This window comes from Periplaneta americana, chromosome 10 (assembly GCF_040183065.1).
Source record: "Periplaneta americana isolate PAMFEO1 chromosome 10, P.americana_PAMFEO1_priV1, whole genome shotgun sequence".
Lineage (NCBI taxonomy): Eukaryota > Metazoa > Arthropoda > Insecta > Blattodea > Blattidae > Periplaneta > Periplaneta americana.
In genome coordinates, this window is record NC_091126.1 from 66,777,140 (window position 1) to 66,801,589 (window position 24,450).

The window sequence follows — 24,450 nt, forward strand, 5'->3', positions numbered from 1 at the left end:
GAGACCACCTCTGAAACTGCGTGTGTGTAGTCAGTGCAGTGGCGGCTCGCAACCACAAAAGTTGGTGAAGCTCTTTTATTAAGGGACATGATGCACGACTTACCTTTTTTTTTTTTTTTGTAGATTAATTGATTAGTCTGTCTCTACGGAAAGAGAATTGTCACTGATGTCGTCATGAAATGGCTACTTCTCAATCAGATCATGTAGCAAATCCTTGTGAATGGAGATGCACGCCAATGATGTTAATCTCCCTTGTGCCATCGAATTGCGAAGATTTGTCTTTATGCGGTTGAGTGCATAAAACAAAAACAAAAACTTCGCTCCACTGCAACGCTTGACTGTAATGTCACAATAAGGGAAAAGAGCCTATAGGTTTCTTCAATACGCCTTTGTTTTCTCTTACAAGTTTTAGTGCTTGTATCAGGGGAAATGTTCTGGTACTCATGATCTGCATGGAGAAGCTCCAGTTCTGTTTTCAAACGACTTACTTTGAACAAATTTCGGAAAGTCTTCTGTAGAGCGGCAAGAGCATTAGAAAGAAAAATAATAGAATACTGAACAAATTTTAAAGTATTGGCAAAAGAGCAAAACTGAAGCTGTTCAATATCTTGATATCTAGTGTTAACTTGCATAAATATGACGACAAGTAACTTATTTAAAAAATAATTGTTTGTACTTCTGACAAAGTTCACCTTCTGACAGCTTAACATATTTCCGTCCTGAAAATTCAGCCCTTTCTTTAGCCTTTTCAAAAAAAAAACTGACAAAAACTTAATCTGTTTTCACAAAATCCATCCCAGTTCCATGCCGATTTTTTTTATTCCAACTAACAAGCAGGACCAACAAAACAATTTTTCCAAATAAGAACTACCGCACAGCCACTGATCTTCACTGTACCACGCACTTTTAAAATGTTTGGTGTAATATCTTGCACCTTTCCTTTTCAACTTCTTTGCCGATATATTAGTAACAAGTGTTGGTTTCCCCGCTAACAATTTTTTTTATTTTAGGCGGTTATTTAACGACGCTGTATCAACTGCGGTTATTTAGCGTCGATGAGATTGGTGATAGCGAGATAGTATTTGGCGGGATGAGGCCGACGATTCGCCACAGATTACCTGACTTTCACCTTACAGTTGGGGAAAACCTCGAAAAAAACCTAACCAGGTAATCAGCCCAAGCGGGGATCGAACCCGCGCCCGAGCGCAACTTCAGACCGGCAGGCAAGCGCCTTAATCGACTGAGCCACGCCGGTGGTTTCCCCGCTAACAATACATTTCTTTCATCACCTTCAGTCCATCGCGAAAATGGTGTCTGTAACACGCTACACACTATATCGTTTATAGGATACATTCTTCGTTGTCAATAAAAATATTTGAGTCATCACTTTTAAAAATAATTATAAAACTATCACTAAAACTAAATAACTGCTTAGTTAACTTAATCTTATAATATATCGTTTTAGCAACAAGACATAACACAGTCACTCTATGCACACGTCTCACAAACTGAAATGAAGAAGTGCAAAGAAGTGTGGACACTCATTATATTCGCGTGCCGTTATTTTCCTTTCAAAGGAGCGAAGCCAGGAAACGATAAGGGTGCTTGCAGCTACAAAGGAAATGTTTTGTCAGCGATTCACGTACTTTCGAAGACAGGCTCTATAGAAATCTTGTAAGGGTTCGTTGCCATGGTTACCCGTAAACAAATCCGCAAATTGTGAAGCTCTACCTCGGAAAGAGGGAAATAGCTGCAATCTTTACCCTTCCCCACTCTCCCTACGCCAACAGGTAGAGACAAGTTACTCTACAATAGGACTAGTGTTCCATAATGCAGAATACCTCAGTGCAGAACATATCACAACGCAGAACGTAAAAGACAAAAATTAAGTGAAATTAAATAAAATATTAAAGTATTTGTAAATAAGTGAAGTTGCACTTAGTAAATGGGTGAAGCGCCGCTTCACGAGCTTCACCCAAAAAACCGCCACTGAGTCAGTGAAATATATTTCAATGTAGGCCTATTCACACACTTCGTAAACTTAATAACTAAGGTGCGATCGTTCTTCCCCCCCTCGTCCAAAATTTTAACTCGAACTCATGCTACCTGTGATGAAGATTAAAAAAGTGCGGCAGAAACAGTGACCCATTTTAAACCTCGTGCCATTCTCGATTACTGTGTCCTAGAGAAATAATGTTTGTTCCATTGAGTATTGCAGTTCAAAACATTGCAGTCAGCATGGAGAGATGGTCGAATTAACATCGTGTGTTGTTGAAATAATTTACAATTACAATTTACAGTAAGTTTATCATATGTTACAGAATGTATGCAAAACAATATTTTCAAAGCATTTGTTTGTATCATAAGTATAACTTGGTGGAATATGAAATTCATTTAAGAATATAATTATTTTGAATTGAAAAGCTTGTTAGCCCAGGCGCACATGAAATGCAGCATTTCTTTTCCCAACGAAACATTTTGTAGCAACAAGTTGCAGACGTGTATGTTGCCATAACACCAGATGGAGTGCTTCTCATGACTGCAACAGTATTGCGCAGCTCTTTGCAATGCACTGCAACAAAGAGCAATACTGCACTGATGGATGTCTCGAAACAAATTTGTTGAGACATTTCAAACTGTGCATTCACGAGGATAGAAAAAAAATTGTCATTTTTCCCCTACAGCCTTTGACAGTGTGTTGTAGATTGTGAACCTGTGTCGCATTTGTTTTTTTAGTGTTCGACTCTGAATAAGTTACTGTAATTTCTTTTCCTAAACTTGTCTCCACTGAGACATGATCAGTACCGGTAGTTGTAAAACCTATTCCTGTAATTTCTAAGTTCTGTAACGAAACTAACAGTGTCACTTTCTCTGAACTCTATAACCTCTTTCTGGTTTCTCCTGCAATAATAGAGTAAATTGCCTCAAAAGAATAGCTACATTTACTTCTTCACTTCACATAATTCTTCGCAACCCATTAACTGCACAAAAACAACTATAATAACAACTAACAAAACACTGTATTTAACTTTTTGAAATCTCACAACTAGCAGGAAATCTAAAAATTACATTGACGCTGTGAATCAAAATGCCTCGCCAAAGGTTATCTCTCTACAGAAAATGCAGAAAATTGCAATGTTTTGCTTCGCAAAATGCTGCCATTTGGTGTGCGACTGGCTTTAAGCAGCCTGAAAACATGAATATTTCAACAAAATGAGTCAGTAGTTACAATTTAAATAGGATTGCAACAGTCGTCTTCCTTAATGAAACAAAGAATTTATGAAAACTGCACACTAAATTCCCTGATGTAGACACAAGAACTTGTAAATCTTCGAGGGATTTGATTTTACATTCTTAGACGAGATATATAATGACTAAGAAAACAGAAACCTGTGGATTGTAGCATGGAAACCTGACAAAACCTTAAAAATACATTGTAATAAAAAAATGCGTTAATGCATATGACAGAGAAACAGCAGAACTGGATTGTTTCAGCTTCATTTTAACGTTTTGCAGAGTTCTGTGGTTAATGAAATCTTCGTCACACACAAAGGTATAATAATTACTGTGCGTTAGTAATTCTGTGGATTTATACTTGCGGTAAGTGCTTAAAATTGTGGACAATATATAGACTTTCGAGTATGGGTAATCACTTCAAGAAAGCATGCAAATTATTGCCTACCCTGAAAATAAATTTTAATGTCATATTTTCAGATAAGTTGTGATTTAATACAATAAATATTTGACAATTTTTCAGTTTAAAAAATTACCTTTAGGATAATGGATTAGAAAACCATTATAATAATCAATCGAACATGGACAAACGTTTTCGACAAAGAATTGATCATCTTCAGGTCTGTGTAAATGACATGAGTATACGTGACAGGGGCGTATTTCGCGGGCTACTGGGGCTACCGGCGGTAGCCCAAGGAAATTACAAAAGAAAAAGTTTATAATATAACATAATGTAATAATTTTATATTATTAGTTTTACCATAGTAATTAAAATTAAAGTAATTGATAGATATATTTTGTGTAATAATAGGGTCAGCGGTAGCCCAAACCCTTTAACCAGTATACGCCACTGATACGTGAACACAAATTTTACTTAGACATGTGTATACAAAGTCATGATAAAGAAGCATATAGTTTTATGTAAAGTTAAAAATTAAAAGTTAAAATTAACAAGTAGCTAAAACGCCATAGTGTGGCATAAATGGGTTTAACATTAAATTTTATGATGAATGGTTATGCTTAATCAAGTAACAGTACATCTTTAGCATTTTGATAATGCAGTTGAATTATTTTGTAATGATTATGCACATAAGGTTTAATGTTAAACCCACTTATGCAACACTGTGATATTTTAGTTACTTGTTAATTTTAACTCTTAATTTTTAACTTTACATAAAATTATGTTTCTTCATCATAACTTTGTATCTAAGGGTGCTATGCATAGACATTTCGCTAGCCCGCGCTATAAGCATGTTAAACTAGCCCCGGCTATCGAGTGATTACTTGTACAGGATTCATATATCATATCATATCGCTAACACTGGTTTATGAATATGAAAAACGTTAGTTCGCTGATCATCCACCAGAAGCCTGCGCTAAGAATGTCTATGAATATGGCCCTAAATGTCTACTCTAAATGTAAAATTTGTGTTTATTGTATACCCATGTCATTTTGTAGACCTGAAGATGACCAGATCTTGGTCAAAAAGTTAGCCTATGTTCGATTGATGATGACTATTATGGTTTTCTAATCTAATTATTTTAAAGATAAGTTTTTAGACTGAAAAATTGTCAAATAAATATTTACCCTGAAAAGAGATTATAATTAAGCATAATTTTAGCAGTTAAACTCCATGCAATATTTTTGCCCATATTACTACTGCTGTGTAGGGAATAACATCTGTCGAGAGGGTTCACTTCTTTCATGTCCAACAGTAGTAAGTTCTGGAATGTGATGTTGTTTGACCTGGTATATCAACAAAGTTTTTTTTTGGAGTTTCAAATCAAGACAATGGTAATGTTGGAAAATATTCTCTTTCAACACAAAACTAATGTTGCAAATTACTTAATTTTACATGGTTTCCAATATCGAGCTCCTCCAAAATGTACCAATCATTTTCTGGACTTTTGCGAGCCCTTCACCCATTTTTACAATGAAATATACAGACGCAGATGAATAAATTTAAATCTTATGATTAAAACTACAGGATTAATAGTGTAATTAAATGCTATAACCATGTTTAATCTTACCTTAAATCATAGCAAATGTTCGAAATGATGTCCGTCTGCTCATAGACAAGCTTTGCTGAACACTAGGCCTAGTTTTTCTTGTGTAATGTTGTGAAGGAAATTACGAATGTAATGAAATAGGTGGCTCTTGTAAATATGAAGCGCTCCCGAACTTCAATAATGGTTGTTTTGGGAATTTATATATTCATAAAAATGTTGCCATGCTTCATCAGTAAAATAAATCACTCCTGCATTCATGACACAAATTATAAAACTGAATTCTAGTTTTTGTATCGGGATTGGTCATTCTTTGAACCACTCCAATGTTATACGGTTGCAATTTCAGAAAGTTTCTTGCTGTATGCATCAGTCGATGTGAAACTGCACATTATGCTTCTAGAACAGGGATGTCAAATGCAGGCATATAGTACTCTCTGACAAGGAGTCTAGAGATCTTCTGCTTACAAAATCGCATGCAGGCACACACTTAAGAGATTCTGTGTCACTGTTACTCCTTGTTCAAAGGTTAGAAATGCCCGCACTAAACATGCCTGTTCTGGACCATTGAGACACTTTTGGACTTCTTTCTAATGATCAATTTCATTCAATTTCTTTTCTGTTGAAACAGCCCCTTCTCCTGTTTGTGTTCTTGTCCAACACCGAATCATTAGTGCAAAATTCTTATGAAATCTCATTTTCATTGACTTTCTTGGGACAATTAAAATAGGAAATTTTCTCACAAATTCAAATCTATACTTAGGGTAGAGTCTATACCGGTACTCGGCAAAAGTATTCACGAATAACACGCAATGTTCCATGCTGTGGGTACTTCAGGGTTTAAATATTATCTATTTTGTCTCTTAGAGACAGAAACAGATGATCGCCCAAGTACAAGGTATAGTGGAATACATGTGAGTAGAGGAGAGTGAGGGCGCTCGAGAATGGAAACCCTGTATTTGTTTACATTATTTAATAATGGCGTTTATCTTGTATTCTTTCCTTTTTGTTGATGTGCTGTTTCGTATAGCTTTACAAGCTGGCTAAAATCCAGCTTTTAATTACTTTTGCTACCAGGAACAGTAGTGTCACAAAATCCTTTGTGTATGCATTGCTCTATTTCACTCAAAAGTCTTTCCTTTTTATTACATTTGTATAACTATGTATCTTTGTTTTGTTTTGTTTCTGCCTCGTCATTTTCTTATTTCCCAATCTATATTTTGTTCATTTTTATTTACATTATAACGTGAAGTATAAAATTTTATATTTAATAAAGTCAATTTATTAAACAATTTCAATTTGTTCACCACTGTACTGTTTACGAGAGTAAAGAATAAACTCGGTCAGAACTGTAGGGAGGGTAGGTGAAAGTGAGGATTTCTTGCTACTAGTGCTGCTACTAACTTCTTAATTGAGCGAAACATTTGACAATTTCCTGGTAGTCTTATCTCTACATGTACTTTATGCTAAGTAAATTATAAAATGTATTCAATATTGTAAATGGATGCGATTAGAAAGCAAGTTATGAATAACTTACGATAGGAAAGGATGCTGTTTCTTATTTTGACAAGCTGGATTTTCGCATTTGGATTAATTTTGCTAGCAGAAAGTCGTGTTACAAAATCAAAAATGGATCTCATCTGCAACTGTTAAAGAAATTCGAATTGTATACGTCATTATCTCGGGAAAATACTTCTATTATTTTTGTTATCTTAATTTGTTTAGATTTTTTCCATATTTCTAAAGTAGAACATTAATTCCAACTTTAACAACTGAATAATTAAACACAACTTTAATTTTGGTTTCTTAAGTCGTAAAAATAAATCGCCATGAAAAACGTAACATTTGTCTAGACAATTTTATCATCATAGTCATCATAATAAAATTCTTTTCGAAGACCATTCTTCCATTTAAAACCCATTTGATCTAGTTCATGCCTTAGTCTGTTGAATACTGAAAACAAAATCTTTCAAGACAGTAATTAATAGTTTCCAGCTTCACAGTATTAATGGTTAAAGTGGGTCAGTATGAGCCGGATTTGCTTACAAAATCTGGAAAACAAGCCGGTATGGCATACTATTAATAAGACTGATGAAATGTGAATTGAATATACCTTTACATAAGGTTCCAAGCAGTTTATCTTATTTAGTTTACATTTACATATTATAAAAATGACGAAAGTTTTTTTGGCATAATATTAATTTAATTGTTATAAGTTTTTCATATGAATTATCAACAAATTTTAATAATTCGGGATGAACATGATTCGCACCTGTTCACTCACGAAACACATGTGATATCAGTAGGACCTATCGGTTACAAATTGTATTAGATTGCACAATGTTTCCATCACATGAAAGAAAGAAAGTGTGGGAAGCTGTGACTCCTGTTGTTAATGTCGGATACTTTGTTAAATTTACTGTAAGCATTTTATCCTTCAACCCTTCAACACACACATTGGAATAAATTTTACCCCAACAGTATTGAAAAGCATTTTCAACAATGACTAAACGTTGTAATATTTTCATATTTATAGTATCTCTCAAACAAATACAGAGTGTTAAAAAGGTATCCAATATTTTAGGAGGTGCTTGTATGCATCAAAACAAGAAAATAATGTCTAATAAACATGGATCCTACAACACATACTTTCTGAGATCTGAACACTTGTTCATAGGAGGTGCTCAATGTGACGCCCATTCATGGCAATGCATTCCTCTGCCCTTTGGTGTAAGAAATCACGTACTCTTTGAAATTGACCTGGTTCCTTCATGTGTCCCCATAACCAAAAGTCTAGGGGATTTTGGTTTGGGGAACGAGCAGGCCAAGGCGTGGGGCTTCCCCGACCAATGCAGTGGTCCTGAAATGTCAACGTCAGGTATTCACGCACATTGCAGAGAAAATGTGCTGGTGCGCCATCGTGCATGAACCACATCTGTAGTCCTGCTGACATGGCACATTCTCCAGCAAGGCAGGCAATATGTTAATAAGAGAGTCCTGAAAGTCTCTGTGGCAGCACGTGCGGTCCTATTAATCTATCACCAAGAACGCCTGCCCATATGTTGATTGAGAATTGGTGCTGATGCCTTGTTTCTTCAACTGCATGCGGATTTTCATCAGCCCACACATGCTGATTACGAAAATTCACACCATCTCTGCTGAACCCCGCTCATATCCACAACCAGAATTTTTGTTTTCAGTATTCCTTGCAATGTATCAATATTCCATGCCAAGGATGTCAACTACGGTATGATTATCTGGTAGTCTGCTGTACTATAGGGCAGAGAAATGCATTGCCATGAATGGATGTCACATTGAGCACCTCCTATGAACAAGTGTTCAGATCTCATAAAGTATGTGTTGTAGGACCCATGTTCATTAGACATTATTTTCTTATTTTGATGCATACTATCACCTCCTAAAATATTGGATACTTTTTTTAACACCCTGTATAGTACATTGTTGTGACATATTATTTAGTTTCATTTTATTTTCTGGGGTTTAGAACAAGGGCCACAAACTCGGCAAATTAATAATTGGCTTGATGAAGATGATGAAAAAGAGTATTTGAAGGTATTGAACATGATAGCGATATTGTTCATTTATCAGACAGTGACCACAATAATATATCTGAGCGAAAAAGTATGGAAATTGATGATGGTGATTGTGGTAGTGGTAATTTATGAAAATGAAGATGATTCTATATACATAGGTAAGAATGGCAGTCTGGCAAAAAATGACTCCCCTTCGAGTCAGGAGAACAAGAACCTGTAATATACTCACTCATCTACCTGGTAGCAAAGGAAAAGCCCGTGAAGTCAAATTACCATAATTGATTTTGCCTCATTGATGATGACATAGATGTTATTGTTAATTCCACAAATATATACATATATTGAATTAGAGGACGATTCAACTAGGAATGTGATACTTCACCAACAAATCCAGCAGAAATAAAGGCACATCTAGGCCTTTTGTATTTTGCTGGGAGTCTAAAATGTTCCCTCCAAAACGCCAAAGACCTTTGGGTTAAAGATGGGACAGGTATCTCAAGAAAGTCATCCAGTGGTCATTGTGAAAGCTTCCCGAGAAGCAACCTTCGCAAAACTATAAACAAACTTGTGTCAAATGTGTCAAAAGCTCATATAAGTAGAGACATTTGGCTATGTTGTGTGAAAAAAGTTCTAACTGTAAACCAGAGTCTGATTTCTCAAAGTAGCTTGTTTTTCTGTGTAGTTCCGACAATGTTGTAAATTAAACCAACCAGATTAAATATGTTCAAATACAATTGAACTAATATAAATTAAGAGTAATTTTTTTCTACAACTTATTAGTGACAAACATTCTGTAAAAATTTAATTTATTCTTTATTCTACATAAAATACAAAAAAACTCGTATACATAATTGTTTCTGATATTAAAATGATACTAATATGCTGGGGTAAAAATATACTCCATGCATGTGCTGATTCTATATAACTGAAGACCCAACATTCTAAATGTGCTAAGTGCCAATTTTCAAAATTTAATTTTATTCAATCTAAGGGAGGAACATCCATATGACAATATCATACTAAATTGTCTTTGTCATAGTTCAACTGTAAGTGACTCATTTGTGTGCCAAAGGACGATGTTGTAGGTATCTCAACATGTATTGTATTGTTTTTTTTTTCATCAATGTCTCAGAAAGTTGTTTTTGGCACTTTGCACGTTTAGAATGTTAGGTCCTCAATTGTATGCGTGTGGTGAAGGGTTAAATGAATGTAGTAAGATATGAATAACTTTCTATTAGTGTAATTTTTAAGTCATATTGCATGCTAAGAGATTATTTTTAGTTTTCATAATTGAAGTATTTAAATAGACTCTTTGTTGTACCATACTCTATTGTTTAAGTTAATTTTTCTAAATAATTATTGATTCTCTTGAAATTAACGCCACCACTCTCTGTAGTTACTCATATTAACTGCATACCATCATTTCTTTTAAAGCCACTTTAAACACTGTTATCTTGTCTTGAATATAAAATTCATCTATAATTAGTTTTATAGCATGAGGATCAAAGTCATTGATAGAAGCTTTGTTCTCCTTCGATGGAAATCTCTTCTTCTGGGGCAAAAGAAATTAACTGTCCATGAAGATGGTCCTAGTTTTCTTTTGATGTTCGTAATAGTGCACTGGGACACGTGGCAATAATCAGCTGCTCTCTCTCTCTCTGTTGCCTTATGTATTGCGATATGCAGTGCCTTTTCAGCTGCGTCTTTGTCATAGAGTTTGTCTCCTAATCAACAGCTTTCCCTTTCTACGAATTGTAGAGCATTTTGTGGGAACTTCTGATATTGATAGCAGAATTCACAAACGTTAGAACATAGCCAACAAGAGCACAATATGATTACATAACAAAGGTTTACAGATAACTAGCAAGCAAGTAGGAAGGAACGGTGGAGTAAAGGTTGATTTTGGAAGTTAAGGAACATAGCTCAACTGAAGTAGACACTGGTTTTCTGAGACACTTCACCTTCTATGTCAAAACACAGTTCCTGGTGTATTCTTTCCTCTCGGAAACTATATACGCAGAGTGTATCAGGAAAAATGTGCAATACTTGGGGAAGAAAGTGGTATATTACATCTGAAATCGAATGATTCTTCATACCTATATTTTAACAAGATAAATTTTGATCAAAGATGAGTGGAACGGAGAAAAATTCTCTCCGGCACCGGAATTTGAACCTGGGTTTTCAGCTCTACGTGCTGACGCTCTATCCACTAAGCTAAACCGGATTCCCATCCTGATGTCGGATTGAATCCTCTCAGTTTTAAGTTCCACCTCTTGGGTTCCCTCTAGTGGCCTACCCTCATGTACTGTGTCATAGATGTATGACAGTGGCACAATATCCACACATGTGTCGAGGTGCACTCGTTATGAGTGACTAAGTGGCTGGGATCCAACAGCACATATTTCGTCGGATCCTGGCCACTTAGTCACTAATAACGAGTGCACCTCTGCACATGTGTGTGGACATTGTGCCGCTGTCATACATCTATGACGCAGTGCATGAGGGTAGGCCACTAGAGGTAACCCAAGAGGTGGAACTTAAACTGAGAGAATTCGATCCGGCATTGGGATGGGAATCCGGTGTGGCTTAGTGGATAGAGCATCAGCACATAGAGCTGAAAACCCGGGTTCAAATCCCGATGTCAGAGAGAATTTTTTTCATTTTCACTCATCTTTCATTCTTGAATGAGGTTGCAATCTTGTGTGTGTTTTTGTTTTCGCATGTTAGTTCTTTCTTCTATCTGTTCTCTAAGGAAACTGCACTTCAGTTCTGGAACAAGAGTCCTGAGAGTATAATTATCCAGTTGCAATAACTATTTGATTAACTAAAAATCATTGAAGTGAGTAATATGAGGCCTATAAAAAGGAACATAAAAATTTCTTTAAAGTAACTGGGATTCAAACTGGCAGTACGACTTACAAGTCATGCATTTTAAAATTCATACAAAATAAATCTATTGCCTACTCTGTTTGAATGAAATGCACGGTTTTTTGTCGACCACATCTGCATGTCCTTTAGTTTGAGTGGAAGGTTTAAGGAATCACTATTCATATTCTATTAATTTTTAGGGAAAAGCTCTTTATTTCATATTAAATATTTATTTTTATTTACACTTATTATGTGATGATATAGATTTTCTATTTTTCTTTCTTTCATTTTAGAAGAATGCAGTTTCAGTTCTGAAACAAGAGTTGTTGGTGTAAAACTATCCAGTTTACCTACCATCATTTACCTGTCATGAAATCATAATTCACTAAAATCAGTAATAATTGTTTCAAATATGTATATAAATTTCTTTGAAATAAACTGGATTCGAACTCAAGACGTTAGAATTACAAGCCATGTGTTTTAACCACTCATATACAATAAAGTTATGGAGTATCATCCTTGAATTAAATAAATGTTCTACATTAGCGGCATTGAGAGTAAAATGACACTGAAATGAAACACAAGCCTGTGAACACAGCATACACCATGATTCCCGAGCTGGTGGGCCTTTGTCTCTGAATAGGGACCAATTTCCGTGTCAAAGGGTGTACATAAAGAAGTAGACTGGAGTTAACGCTGACCACAAATATGAATGTGACACTCTAGCACAGGGCTGGGCACCAAGAGTGGATTCTACTCTCTCACGGGGAGCCATATGACTTCTCTTCAACTCCTTTCTTCCCCGCCAAACACCGCCCAGTGTTGATGCCATGAACGATGAATATTAAGCGTCCCTGTTTAGAGTTTGGATTCGCTCCCTGTGCCCAGTCCTGCTCTAGTATGTGAAGCAATTCTACGAGGGTCAGCTGAGGACTCCATCCTATCATTTGTCGCATGTTGTCTTTTAAGTTTAAATCAGTTTCTGCTTTTTTTTTCAGAACCTCAATGAAGCACTTGATAAATGTCAGATGATGTCTGGTAAACATGGGGAAACAGGCGAGATGGAATCTTACAGTTGAGAAGACTTCTTTTGTATTCTTCAGCAGCAGGTAACTAATTGCCATTACAAAAAATGCATGTCAGTTAGCATATTTGTTTTTAATTCTGCTGTGCATAATGTAGCATGTAGAATCGCAAGATGGTCCAATTCGTCTCTTGCATTTATTTCACAATCTCCAACTTCGGATATATGTATACTGAGTTAAATAATAACGATCAAACCAAACAGCCTTTTCCTGAACTACTGTACATTTTTCCTGATTCATTCTGTATTAATTAAACGAAAACATCACTTTCATTACTAATGAAATTTCTTTTTTTTTTTATGAAATAATAAGACTGGAAAATGATGTTCCACTAGGGTACTTTTGAAATTAAGGTGCATCATTAGTCGAATGGCTAAAGTATCAGTTTCACATGCTGGCAATGGTTCAAAGCAAAGTGGGTCAAAGTAGAATTCATGACAGGGAAAAAATTATTCGCAGTGGTAGGTTTTCATGGAGTTCTCCAGTTTCCACCACTGGCATTTCGCTATTGCTTCATCATCATAATCATCATCATCATCATCATCTGGTGGTATGTAGATTCAGTAAAACCCCGATAAGACGCTGTTCAAGGGGCCGGGTGTAAACCGCATATTAACCGGGACTCCATATTAGGTGGGTATACTAATTTTGACTTATATACAGTATCTATTAGCATTTTACTTTATTGAAATACATGATTCATGAAAGGTAATACAGTATTACTCCATTATGTAATTACTGTACTGTTCGTCAAAGACATTTACAATATATACTGTGCTTAATTCTTTCGAAAGAAAAAAAAGTAATTTATAGTTGTTTGCCGTGCGTGTTCTCCAAGTCCTCATGTTTACCGCAATTCAGTTTCCTGCGATTACACCCTCCCGACATCGCAGCTGTAGTTATTGAGTCGCGATTTTATATTATCATTCTTAATGTCGATGATGGGATTCCTAATGAATCAGAGAGTTGTTTCTGATTAAGAGTACTATTTTCATTGTACTTTCGTAAGATTACCAATTTTTCTGACACAGTGCTTTTCGTTTAACACTCATTGTAATCACATTCACAGACACTTCAATACACTAAAGGACAACAAACTGCCAAGCAAATATTTCCAGAATTTTGTTATGGTCGAGTGAGGAATGCTGTTTGAGAGAGAGAGGGTTAGCAAGAGGGTGAGGTATTGTAACTGTATGTAGGCTTTAACCACGCAGGTAAGGAGTCGAATAAGAGAGTGTTACAAGAGGGTTGGGTATACTAAGGTGTGAAGTATGAAGGTTTAAATGCGCAGGTAAAGGGTCGAATACCAATACTTCTCAGGTTAATGGCACCAGTGAGTTCAATGACCAATATGTTTCATTGCTGTTACAGTACATTGCTGAAAATTACATCGAAAATATTCCACAAAAATAGCGTATTATGCGGGACTTGAGCGCAACAAATGGGGTATTTTATAAAGGCGTTATATACGGTATCAAATGTACAGGAACCGGACAAAAAAAGCATATTGCACGGGATAGTGTAATAAGTGGGCGCATCTTATCAAGGTTTTACTGTAGCTCTCTCATGGTGCACCAAAGGCAATGCTAAGGTGGCAAAAAATATTTAGTTACGGTGCGTCAATCATACAGAAGGACTTTGAGGTAAATTATTATAAATTTTTTGCTGCCTCAAATGAAAAAAAATGTTTGATTTTAATGTATAATCTGACACTCCCAAATGTATTTTCTCCTTCCTTCGTCATTCGCCATTGTTGTCTCTCCTTCCTACTCCATCTACTCTCTCCCTTTTCTCTTTTAAGGGAGAAAGGAAAGAAGAATTTTTCTTATTACAACGTAGGAAATAAATTACCACCATTTATTGTTTATAAAAGAGTTGCATTCAGTTTATACGTTTATTTCTAAAAATAGTGGTTACTACTCACATCTACATCGCAAGTAGCTGGTTTCGTACAGGCCCCACAGTAGATCACCGCATCTATCACACCACGTTGGGTAGCAGCAGTCTGACTGAGAGAAATCGTGTCCTATGCCCCTTTCTATTTCTTCCACCTGCGTAACATTTGAATTAACACCTTAACACACTTAATGTAATTATACTGGAGAGCACAATAACTTCGGAAGCAGAATTATGAACTATTTAATGAAGTAACAGAGACGAACTTACTTCTTCCTCAGTCCAGATGAGAGTTGTAGAATTTCTCAGCTTAGTTTCCTGAGTTTCAGACCCTTCATCCATCCGACTGAAATCCATGTTGCATACTCTTTGCTCTGCTTCAAGTTTCTGGAAAAGTGGCTTTGATGTAACCATTACTGGCATATTTTCAAAAAATACATCACCAGGCATTGCCATTTTACTGTGAAAATTTTTCCACAAGGCATCTGAAACCTGGAAATAATAAAGTAGCACCAGTCTTTCAAGTGAATAATTCGGTGTGACTAGCAGGCAAACTCAAAATTTGTAATATTCTGAACGTTTTATACAATAAAATAGTTCTATTGCAGAAAAGAAATTTTAAATATATCCAGAGTACCGTACTGAGTATTTAGTTTTCGTGTATTTGTACTTGAATATTACTCAGTTAAACAGAAGTTAGAAAACTTAAAAAAAAAAAATCTCTGAACCTCTGTTTACAGTTTGTCATGGTTTTTTTTTCAACTTAATTTCCGTTGCTTTGGCAACATTCCTTCAAAATAAAACACGAAATAAATTATACAATCTATTCTTTCGTATATTACTACGATCTTATTTTTCTTTTCCCCGAAAATATATTTCTGAAAAAAATGGTTCTGCCTCTACAGATACAAATTTTATTCAGAGTTACCTCAATACATTAGAAAAATTTCCTGATAAGACTTAGAATATTTTGCAGGAAGCTGTACCATACAGTACCAGTAGCTGAAATGGAGACTATTAATGATAGAAGAAAAAAGTAATCATATTTGAATTGTCCACCGTGTCCCAAAAGGTACTTTACAACTTTGATGTGTTGTAATTCGGTCTGTAATTGACATAGAGGAACAAACCATGGTTCATATGATTCATCAGCTCTTGAAATTTTGCTATGTCACATGTTAAAAGACTGATTTTTCTTTTCCAGGTGACAAGAACATTTGAACAAAAAAATGGCATCTACACAAGAAAAAGCTCAGTGCGTGGTGTGGTTTATTGAAACCAGATCAGACATTCAGGTGCAAAGGAGATTCAGAACACGATACCGGAAACCCCCACAAAAAGAAGTCCAGGGGTGTCAAGTCTGGGGATCTGGGAGGCCACGCAATTGGACCTCCCCTTCCGATCCAACGTGCGGGGAATGTGTTGTCCAGGGTCCGTCTCACTACTAAAGCCCAATGTGGTGGTGCACCATATTGTTGAAAGAAGACTGTTGGTTGAAGCTCAAACAGTTGTGGTATCGCATACAGCTCCAACATGTCTTTGTAAGTTGTTGCATTAACCGTTTGTTCAGCAAAAAGAATGGGCCTATAATGCAGTCAACCATCACACAACACCAGACATTGACTTTGGGACTGTCACGATTCACCTCCCTTACCATATGTGGATTGGTTGAGCCCCAGATTCTTACATTATGTGTGTTGACCTTACCGCACACATGGAAAGTTGATTCATCCGAAAATGCCACTTTGTTCAGAAAATTGTTATCATCATCAATTCTTGAAAGAATATCCACAGCAAATTGCATACACAAAGGTCTGTCATTCGGTTGCAGTGCCTGTATCAGTTGTAATCGATATGGAAACAGACTTAGGCGCTTTCGGAATACCCTGTGTACTGTCGAGCTAGGGATCTGCAACTCTCGCGATGCCGTTCGAACAGACTTCTGCGGTGATCGCTGGAAAGACAGCCGTATTCGTTCAGTGTCTTCTTCACTTGTTCTTGGCCTGCCCGTATGGTGCTTAACATCCACACCTCCTGTCTGCATTAAGTTGTTGTACCACTTTCTTATGGATGGCCGAGAGGGTGGGGGTTTCCGGTATCGTGTTCTGAATCTCCTCTGCACCTGAATGTCTGATCTGGTTTCAATAAACCACTCCACGCACTGAGCTTTTTCTTGTACAGATGCCATTTTTTTGTTCAAATGTTCTTGTCACCTGGAAAAGAAAAATCAGTCATATAACATGCGACATAACAAAACTTCAAGAGTTGGTGAATCATATAAACCATGGTTTGTTCCTCTATGTCAATTACAGACTGAATTACAACACATCAAAGTTGTAAAGTACCTTTTGGGACACGGTGTATATTCATCCATTTTTAAATGCAAACTTACTATTCACTTGGTCAGTAATTCAGACTCTTTCAGACATGGCTTCTTGTAAATAATTACCTTATTCTATCATAGAATATTTCAATATCCGGTAATTTTATCACTATATAATTTTATTATCATAGGTTTAATTTGTACTTCAGTAAAAAAAAAAAATAATCTTTCTTTGTTCTTAACTTCTATAATGAATTGTCTAGCTTTTATTAATCAGGTAATCTTTTAGCACTTTGATTTTTATTGTAATTGTAATTGTATTCTTAATATTGTAGTTGTAATCCCCTGGTAGAGGGGAAGAGAAGGCCTGATGGCCTTACCTCTACCTGATTAAATAAATATATACTATATACATTTTCTGTAAATGAAAATATGTTATTATTTTTCTATAAACATTATCTTCAAGGGAGTTTCAGCGATTTCAAGACTGTCTTGACTTTTGAATTATCTCACACTTCTTAATAAAGAAATACATATACAGTATACAAGAAAATATTGACATGAGTGAACTATATCGATGGATGATGAATTTACAACAAACTGCGAAAGAAAATGGAAAGCTAAAGTGCATTGTTCCCTTGTACAGCACTCACAGTAGGCTCCAAAGTTCATGATGTCTGGGCATGTCTACTTTTACGGCACTACCCAGTAGAAGTGAGATGCTGAGAATCAAGTACCATGTGCGCTTGTAAATGTTTTTCATGCTAGGGACTCTGCATGTGGTTAGGATCAAGGGCAATATATGTCTGAATATAGAGCAACAAAAATTGTAATTTATTCTACTCCATTTTGTTCGCATTTTATAATCTCTTAACAATGTTGTGATAATTTATTAGGACTTTTGAGGAAGTATTTTGTGTATAACAGTGTATCTAACACAAGACGATTCATATAACATTCAAACTTTTTATTATGTATTTATTCCAACAATAATGCTGCTAGCAACTTCTATCAAATAAAATTTTATTTCACTACAGTAATGATATCAGGTCTGGCACTAATAACTCAACCGAGCCACTGCAGACTAACCCCTAACTTCCTACTCCACCTTCCCTGGCTGAGACAGTAATGTTTTGACTCGATACAAGTAGACAGGAAGGTAAGCATTGCTCAGAGACGGATTGTTTAAGGCAAACATCATAGCTTTTACGAATTTTCGGCTCTTGCTGGTTACCTTAAATCCACCACTGATGCCAGTGTCTTACAGTGCGTTTGTTTATTAGGTGGTGTACCGGTACGCAAAAAGGACATGGGTGGGGATTTCTTAGTTCCTTTTCACTTCCCCGTTGTGCCCAGGGCTGAATTATATCCTGTAGAAATTTGCGTTTAATCATAGATTTTATAGCTGTTTTTGTATTCTCAACTCTCAATGAACTAATATCCCCCACAAAAAAAAAAAAATAATAATCAGTAGTTCAATATAATATATCAATTTCTGACTTAAATTACTTCCTGCTAATCTGTTATACCTAATACAAATTTATCAATTTGTGGCGTGACACCCCAAGGAGGGCCAAGGCGACCACCCAACTCCTGGCCTGACGTCCATATGCCTCAACAGAGGTGAACGATCATCAAACAGTGCGGGGGTAAAGTATAGTTAGCACAATGATTCCCACCAGCAGTTTTAGCTGGGATATGAAACTGGATTATGCTACTCAACATAGCTCCTCAAATTCCTTATGATACTGAGTGGACACCAGTCCCATAAACCAGTCGAAATTTCATGAGAAAGTTTCCCCCCCTCCCCCCATAAAGACCCCAGACAGTGCTTGTTCCATTTAACTAGAAAAGGATATGATGCCTTGAACCATGCGGCTATATGGTGCATGACCTACTAATAAATAGTAAGTTCAAAATTCATGCCATTACTGTTAAACATTTTGAAGTAGAAATGTTATTTTTTCTGAGATTTTGGAGCCCCCTTTGTGGTACGGTACGGTGCTGACACACTTGAGGCGTAAATGTTGTATAGGCCTATATTAAAAACGATTTTATGCTACAGAACATCGCCAATCTGGAAACTATAAAATGAAAATTGTGAAATTTTCAATTTAAAACTACTTTCATTGTAAGAGTACAGTTCTGTTCCAAATATGACCATACAAATCTTTAATACATGAAGTGGAATTTCACTCAAATTGACACAATTGTACCTTGTACCTTGAGATTTGAAAGTTGTACTAATTCAATGTGCTCAGCATCAGGACTTGATTTGGCAGAAGGCTGCGGTTGTTTCTGTGGGGACTGGTTTGAAGGAGATGGAGTGCTAGGTTTACTTGACTTCCGACGAAAAGGACTTAGATTCAGAAAGCTCCAGTTATGCAGGAGTTCACCAATTCCCATATTCAAACCAAATCGGGAATGAATGTCATTATCATTGGGATTGGCAGAGCTCTGAAACGAAAATAAAAACACAATTACTTAAATTAATACCTTATGTTTAAAAAATGTAGGTCTCGCATTAATATTTTGCTCAATATTTATGATAAATTAAATGCTGATTTTCAAGTAGTGCAAATGTCATTCTTTGCTACACCCATTCCATCCCGTAAAGTTTTTGATTCTACCATCTTAAGAACATTAAAATGTTAGTATTTGATATATTTCAAATGTAATAAATTCTGAAATGAAGCAGGTGAGCTTTTAACAGTTTTTACCAGATGACTCTCGACATTATTGTTACAAATTACGCTACAGGATATGAAGTCTTCAAATTATGATTATTATTATTATTATTATTATTATTATTATTATTATTATTATTACTGTTGTTGTTGTTATGTTTTATTTAACGAGCTCGCAACTGCCGAGGTTATATCTGCGTTGCTAGTGTGCCAGAATTTTGTCCTGCAGAAGTTCTTTTACGTGCCATTAAATATACTGACATGAGCCTGTCGCATTTAAGCACACTTGACCTGGGTCAGGATCGAAACCACAACCTCCAGCACAGAAAGCCAGCACTACACCGACTGCGCCACCCAGACCGACTCTAAGTCTTCACTATTTACTTCCAGAGAAAGAGTCATAAGTTGAAATACTTCGTGTGTATGCATAAATAAGAGATAGGAACATTGTTATTAATATGCGGTTGCAAACGTTTATTTATCATAAGTGAATCCAAGGTCCAGTGCCGAATGTTATCCAGCATTTGTTCTTAATAGGTTGAGGAAAAATCCCACAAAAACCTCAACCAGGTAACTTGTTCCAACCAGGATTTGAACCCGGGCCCACCTGTTAGACAGTCGGACATTACTCCACACTGGTGGACTGATTCATCTTGTTTGGTTTTATACAGTAAATATGAAACAAAACTAAAATAAGTATGTGTGTAAAATTATATAGAATTAGTTTACCTTCTCATGTTCAGAAGACCCCTTCGAGTCAGCAGCAGCACCTGCTGCTGCATCGAGATTTGAGGAAGCAGCCATTCTGAGACTGGAGTTACATTTTCAATCCACAGAGTGATAGGCCATGTATCTGAAATGATACCACCACACCATTACAGGAGCGAATCTAGCTACTTGGTGCCTCTAGACAGAGAAAAATATTTCTGTCCCTTATTTCGCCTTATATGCATCATTTGGATCAAATGAAATAATTGATTCCGCTTCATTATTACTGTTTCTAATATCGGAAATGCCTAACTGAGATAAACCACACATCCCACTATTTTTGGTACCCTTCGCCACATTATTACACTTTGGTGTATCTGGACTCGAACTGGAACAAGCTGGCTGTCTATTTTTGTACTTTTTCTCACAATTTCCTCTTTTTTTATTGCCTTGTCTTTCGCGAGTTTCCGGTATTGTTGTTTAGTCAACTGTCCGAAGACAGGTCTGGACCCACAATTGACACCATCAAGGCATCACTCATGAGACAATTAGGCCAGAAGATAATGGGGTAGGGTGGCCAGTTCCTTTCCCCCCCTCCATTGCTGACTAGCTACATATTACACTAGTCAGACTTCAGATGGATACAAACAACTGTTCTTTCTCTGACACATATCGTCAGATGAGATGTATTGCCTGATAATACATTTACATATCAGACAGAACCTCAATCAGAGGTGTTTCCGGTATTGAGAACCACTTTTTTCCGACTGTCACTCATTATAATAAATAATATGAATCACCTAGGTACAAAACAACTGCATTCTTTACTGTTTCAAATTAAACTGAACTGCCAAGCGTACAGCTGCTACAATGGCTGGCAGTTTTTTCTTTTAATTGAAGTCTGAATGGGCATTATTGAGTGTTGATGCTGTCTACTCTTATGACAGAGTTAGTGGCATCTCTCATCACAAAGCTTACGATTGCGAGCAACGAGATTTGCCTTCCTAACTTTATCGTCATATAATACCAGTAAGTGCTTTAAGTTTATCATGTGAGACTCTCACAGTGAGAGGGCATAACATTGAAAAAAGTGCTATGAGGCATTGTGACACTATTATTTAAAAACTGTTCTTTTTTTCCATTGGCAGACCGTTGATTAAATTTGAACTGACTGTTGCCAATGTTATTCATATCCTTTTCATTGCGCGTTTAAGTTCATGTACTCTTTTAAAGAGTTATGAATAAAATAAAAAAATATATAAAAAATTAACAGTAATACAGTAACTTAAAAACCGCCGCCTCAAATCTGCCACCCTAGACAGCTGCTTAGTCTGCCTAGGCCTAAATACACCTCTGCACCATTAATAAAAACTTTGACTGACGCGAATTAAGTTAAACATTTCCATTACTTAGACCTACTTAAAACAATAACTCAGTTTCGTTAATGTAACAAAGAAGTAATCACAAAAAACACAACATTCATTCATTCATTCATTCATTCATTCATTTTATTCCATAGATCTTACATGAGCAATGAAGCTTTAAGATGTAGAATAAGTCAAAATTTTACAATATTACAATTACGATTTTTACAAATTTTTACAGTTTTACAATTTAGTAATTTTCTAAAATTTTTACAATTTTGTGCAATTTTTTACAATAGTTTGGCGAGATGAAGTGAGATGAGGTGAGATCCGAGGATTCGCCAAAAGATTACCCGGCATTTGCCTTTTGGTTGGGGAAAACCTCGGAAAAACCCAACCAGGTAATCTAATCAAATCAAAGGGTTTGATGCCGAGAACTCACCATAAATTACATTAAAATGACTTAAATTGTACAAAATAACTACCTTAACTGAGTTTTAACTGTATTAGTTTCAATATCTTATCAAAGTTTCTCTTATATGCTACCATATTTTCAAACAATCAACATTCATTTCATCCAGACATACAGAACACAATGAAAGTAAGATAACACTAATAAACATAAAGCAAATGTTTACTTGCATCTTACACTGTCGTAACAAGGTCTGAATTATGATTGTAATGTTAAAATGGAATAATTAAATTTATAACGTAACATAAGAGTATAATACGGAATTCATTATATTATTTTAATTTATCTATTAAATAATTTCGCGTAAAAAAGTGTTTCTTTCTCACTAGTGTGTCAATGAATACAAAAGTGGGAGCAACTAAATAATTTACTCTAGTTAAGAGACAACTACTGGTAGAAAGCATATTAATCTCCCACTGAAATGCATAAGGGAAAACAATAGAAAAACAGTTTGGATCTAATAATGGAGTAATAATGCAATACAATTCACAAGGAAATTTTAAACTTTACAGAAGTGGTTTATATAAATTCAAATTTATTATAAACCATTTCTGATTGTGCATACATACTTCCCGATGATAAACCATGACGAATTACGAACCTGGAATAGGTGAAGGCAATCATGTCTCCTACAGACTTCAGAAAATAGGTTTCCCGCTTTTTTCATGTGTCTATCCACTTTCAGATTCATCTTGCATAGGTACTTTGTTTAAACTCTTTCTTTCACAGCAATGAGGCAGAAATTTGATTTAACCTGAAATAAGATAATTTTAATATCAAATATCTATATGTATGATTACCATTTGTCATCTAAGTATATAATATTTTATTATAGATTCCACAAATATTTTTATATACTTTTATATCTGAATTTATTGTCATTGTCATTGTCGATGGGAAAATGGGAGGAGAAAGTGAAAAAGTATGTGAAAACTCGTACTTGCAACGGAATTTGAGGCTGCGAAAAAGTGAATATGTGAGATCCATGCCTGTTGACCACTTGTCTCAGTCGGAGTTTCGTCATTCTACCAAAGGAACTTGAGATTTTTGGAGTGAAAAACCGAAAATGGACGTAACCTAATAGCTACCACACAAGAGGGAGGGAGAAGCAGGAATGCTGAAAGATGTTAAAAGCCTGCACATTGAGAGGCATTGCCACAATCCTTGCAAGAGAAGGGTTCCAAGCCCTTGCACTATGTGAGCAACACTCGAGTAAACTCGCCCCAAGTACCGAAGAAAATATGGGAAAACCAAGGCTCCTGTTTTGAAGGCTTTAATTTTGAAAAATAATGAAACTTGTGTTGGGAGGGAGATGAAGGTCTGTGGCCCATTTCTTTCAGGGTACATCCTGACATTCGTCTTAACATCTTAGGAAAACCACAGGCAGGATTTGTCTCAATTTAGGAAACTGGTCAATTGGTTTTAAGATGACTCGATTAAAATATAGCCTGATCGATACTGAGGGCATTATTTGGGACTTGAGATGGGATCTGATCAAAAGGCTCGAACAAACAATGAGTGGTTGAAAAAGATCACTTCTCAAGTCATTCCCAATGCTGTATTCTGGGCCACCAGTAACAGAGTTCGCTCCATTAGCCCAAATTGGTAAAGTACCGTATTCATGGAGTGTGACTTAATATGTGGGACTCACTTTAAGGCTGGTTTAGAACTAAAAAAATAAATATATCTACATATGTCCGAATTTGGATTATTTAACAAGTTACTGTTAATTTTTTGCCTTATTAAGTCTGTTGAAAAACGGAGCAAGTATAAACATTTCATCCAACTGCATATAAACGACATTCAATATCTTACAATACTGGTATTCTATGAAAAACTTGTGGCTCTTCTACAAAAATAATCTTGCATCATTCTACAATCATAATTTTGACAAGAATGCTGTGTGCTGCAATTTGTAGTAACTTGCATTTGAATTTAAAGATGCAATAAATTATTTTAATCGAGAAATAGCAAATGTGCTCATGATGCATTTTGAATATGTCGAATGTTACTACAACAGACTCAAGCATCTGTATTGGGAACTATCCCAATAGGCATTTGGTACACATTTCAGAGAATACTTGAACACTTATTGGATACTGCTTCATTCTGAAAACAAGTTACAGATCCAATAATAAATCTTTCAGTACTAGAACTGTTGATTTTGAAGAGCAGATCCTGACCCACATTGAAGCAAGTGATAGTAACAATATTTTAAGGACTGGAACAGTGAAAAACATTTCACGTAAGAC

The 24,450-nt window shown here is 35.8% G+C and overlaps 1 protein-coding gene across 4 annotated transcripts in view; it reads right to left on the minus strand.

The window, feature by feature from the left end:
• Window positions 1-24,450, minus strand: part of LOC138707770 (ras association domain-containing protein 1-like) — a 366,200-nt gene that overhangs the window by 336,146 nt on the left and 5,604 nt on the right. For 3 of the 4 annotated variants that reach the window (XM_069837645.1, XM_069837646.1, XM_069837644.1), the window contains exons 2-6: window positions 22,800-22,952; window positions 20,384-20,507; window positions 19,191-19,424; window positions 14,915-15,136; window positions 14,673-14,799 (exon numbers count right to left, since the gene is read on the minus strand). In XM_069837645.1, coding sequence (XP_069693746.1) covers window positions 14,673-14,799; window positions 14,915-15,136; window positions 19,191-19,424; window positions 20,384-20,458 — 658 coding nt within the window. In that variant the 5' untranslated portion in view covers window positions 20,459-20,507; window positions 22,800-22,952. The remainder of the gene's footprint in view (window positions 1-14,672; window positions 14,800-14,914; window positions 15,137-19,190; window positions 19,425-20,383; window positions 20,508-22,799; window positions 22,953-24,450) is intronic. The other variant, XM_069837648.1, reaches the window with a different exon arrangement.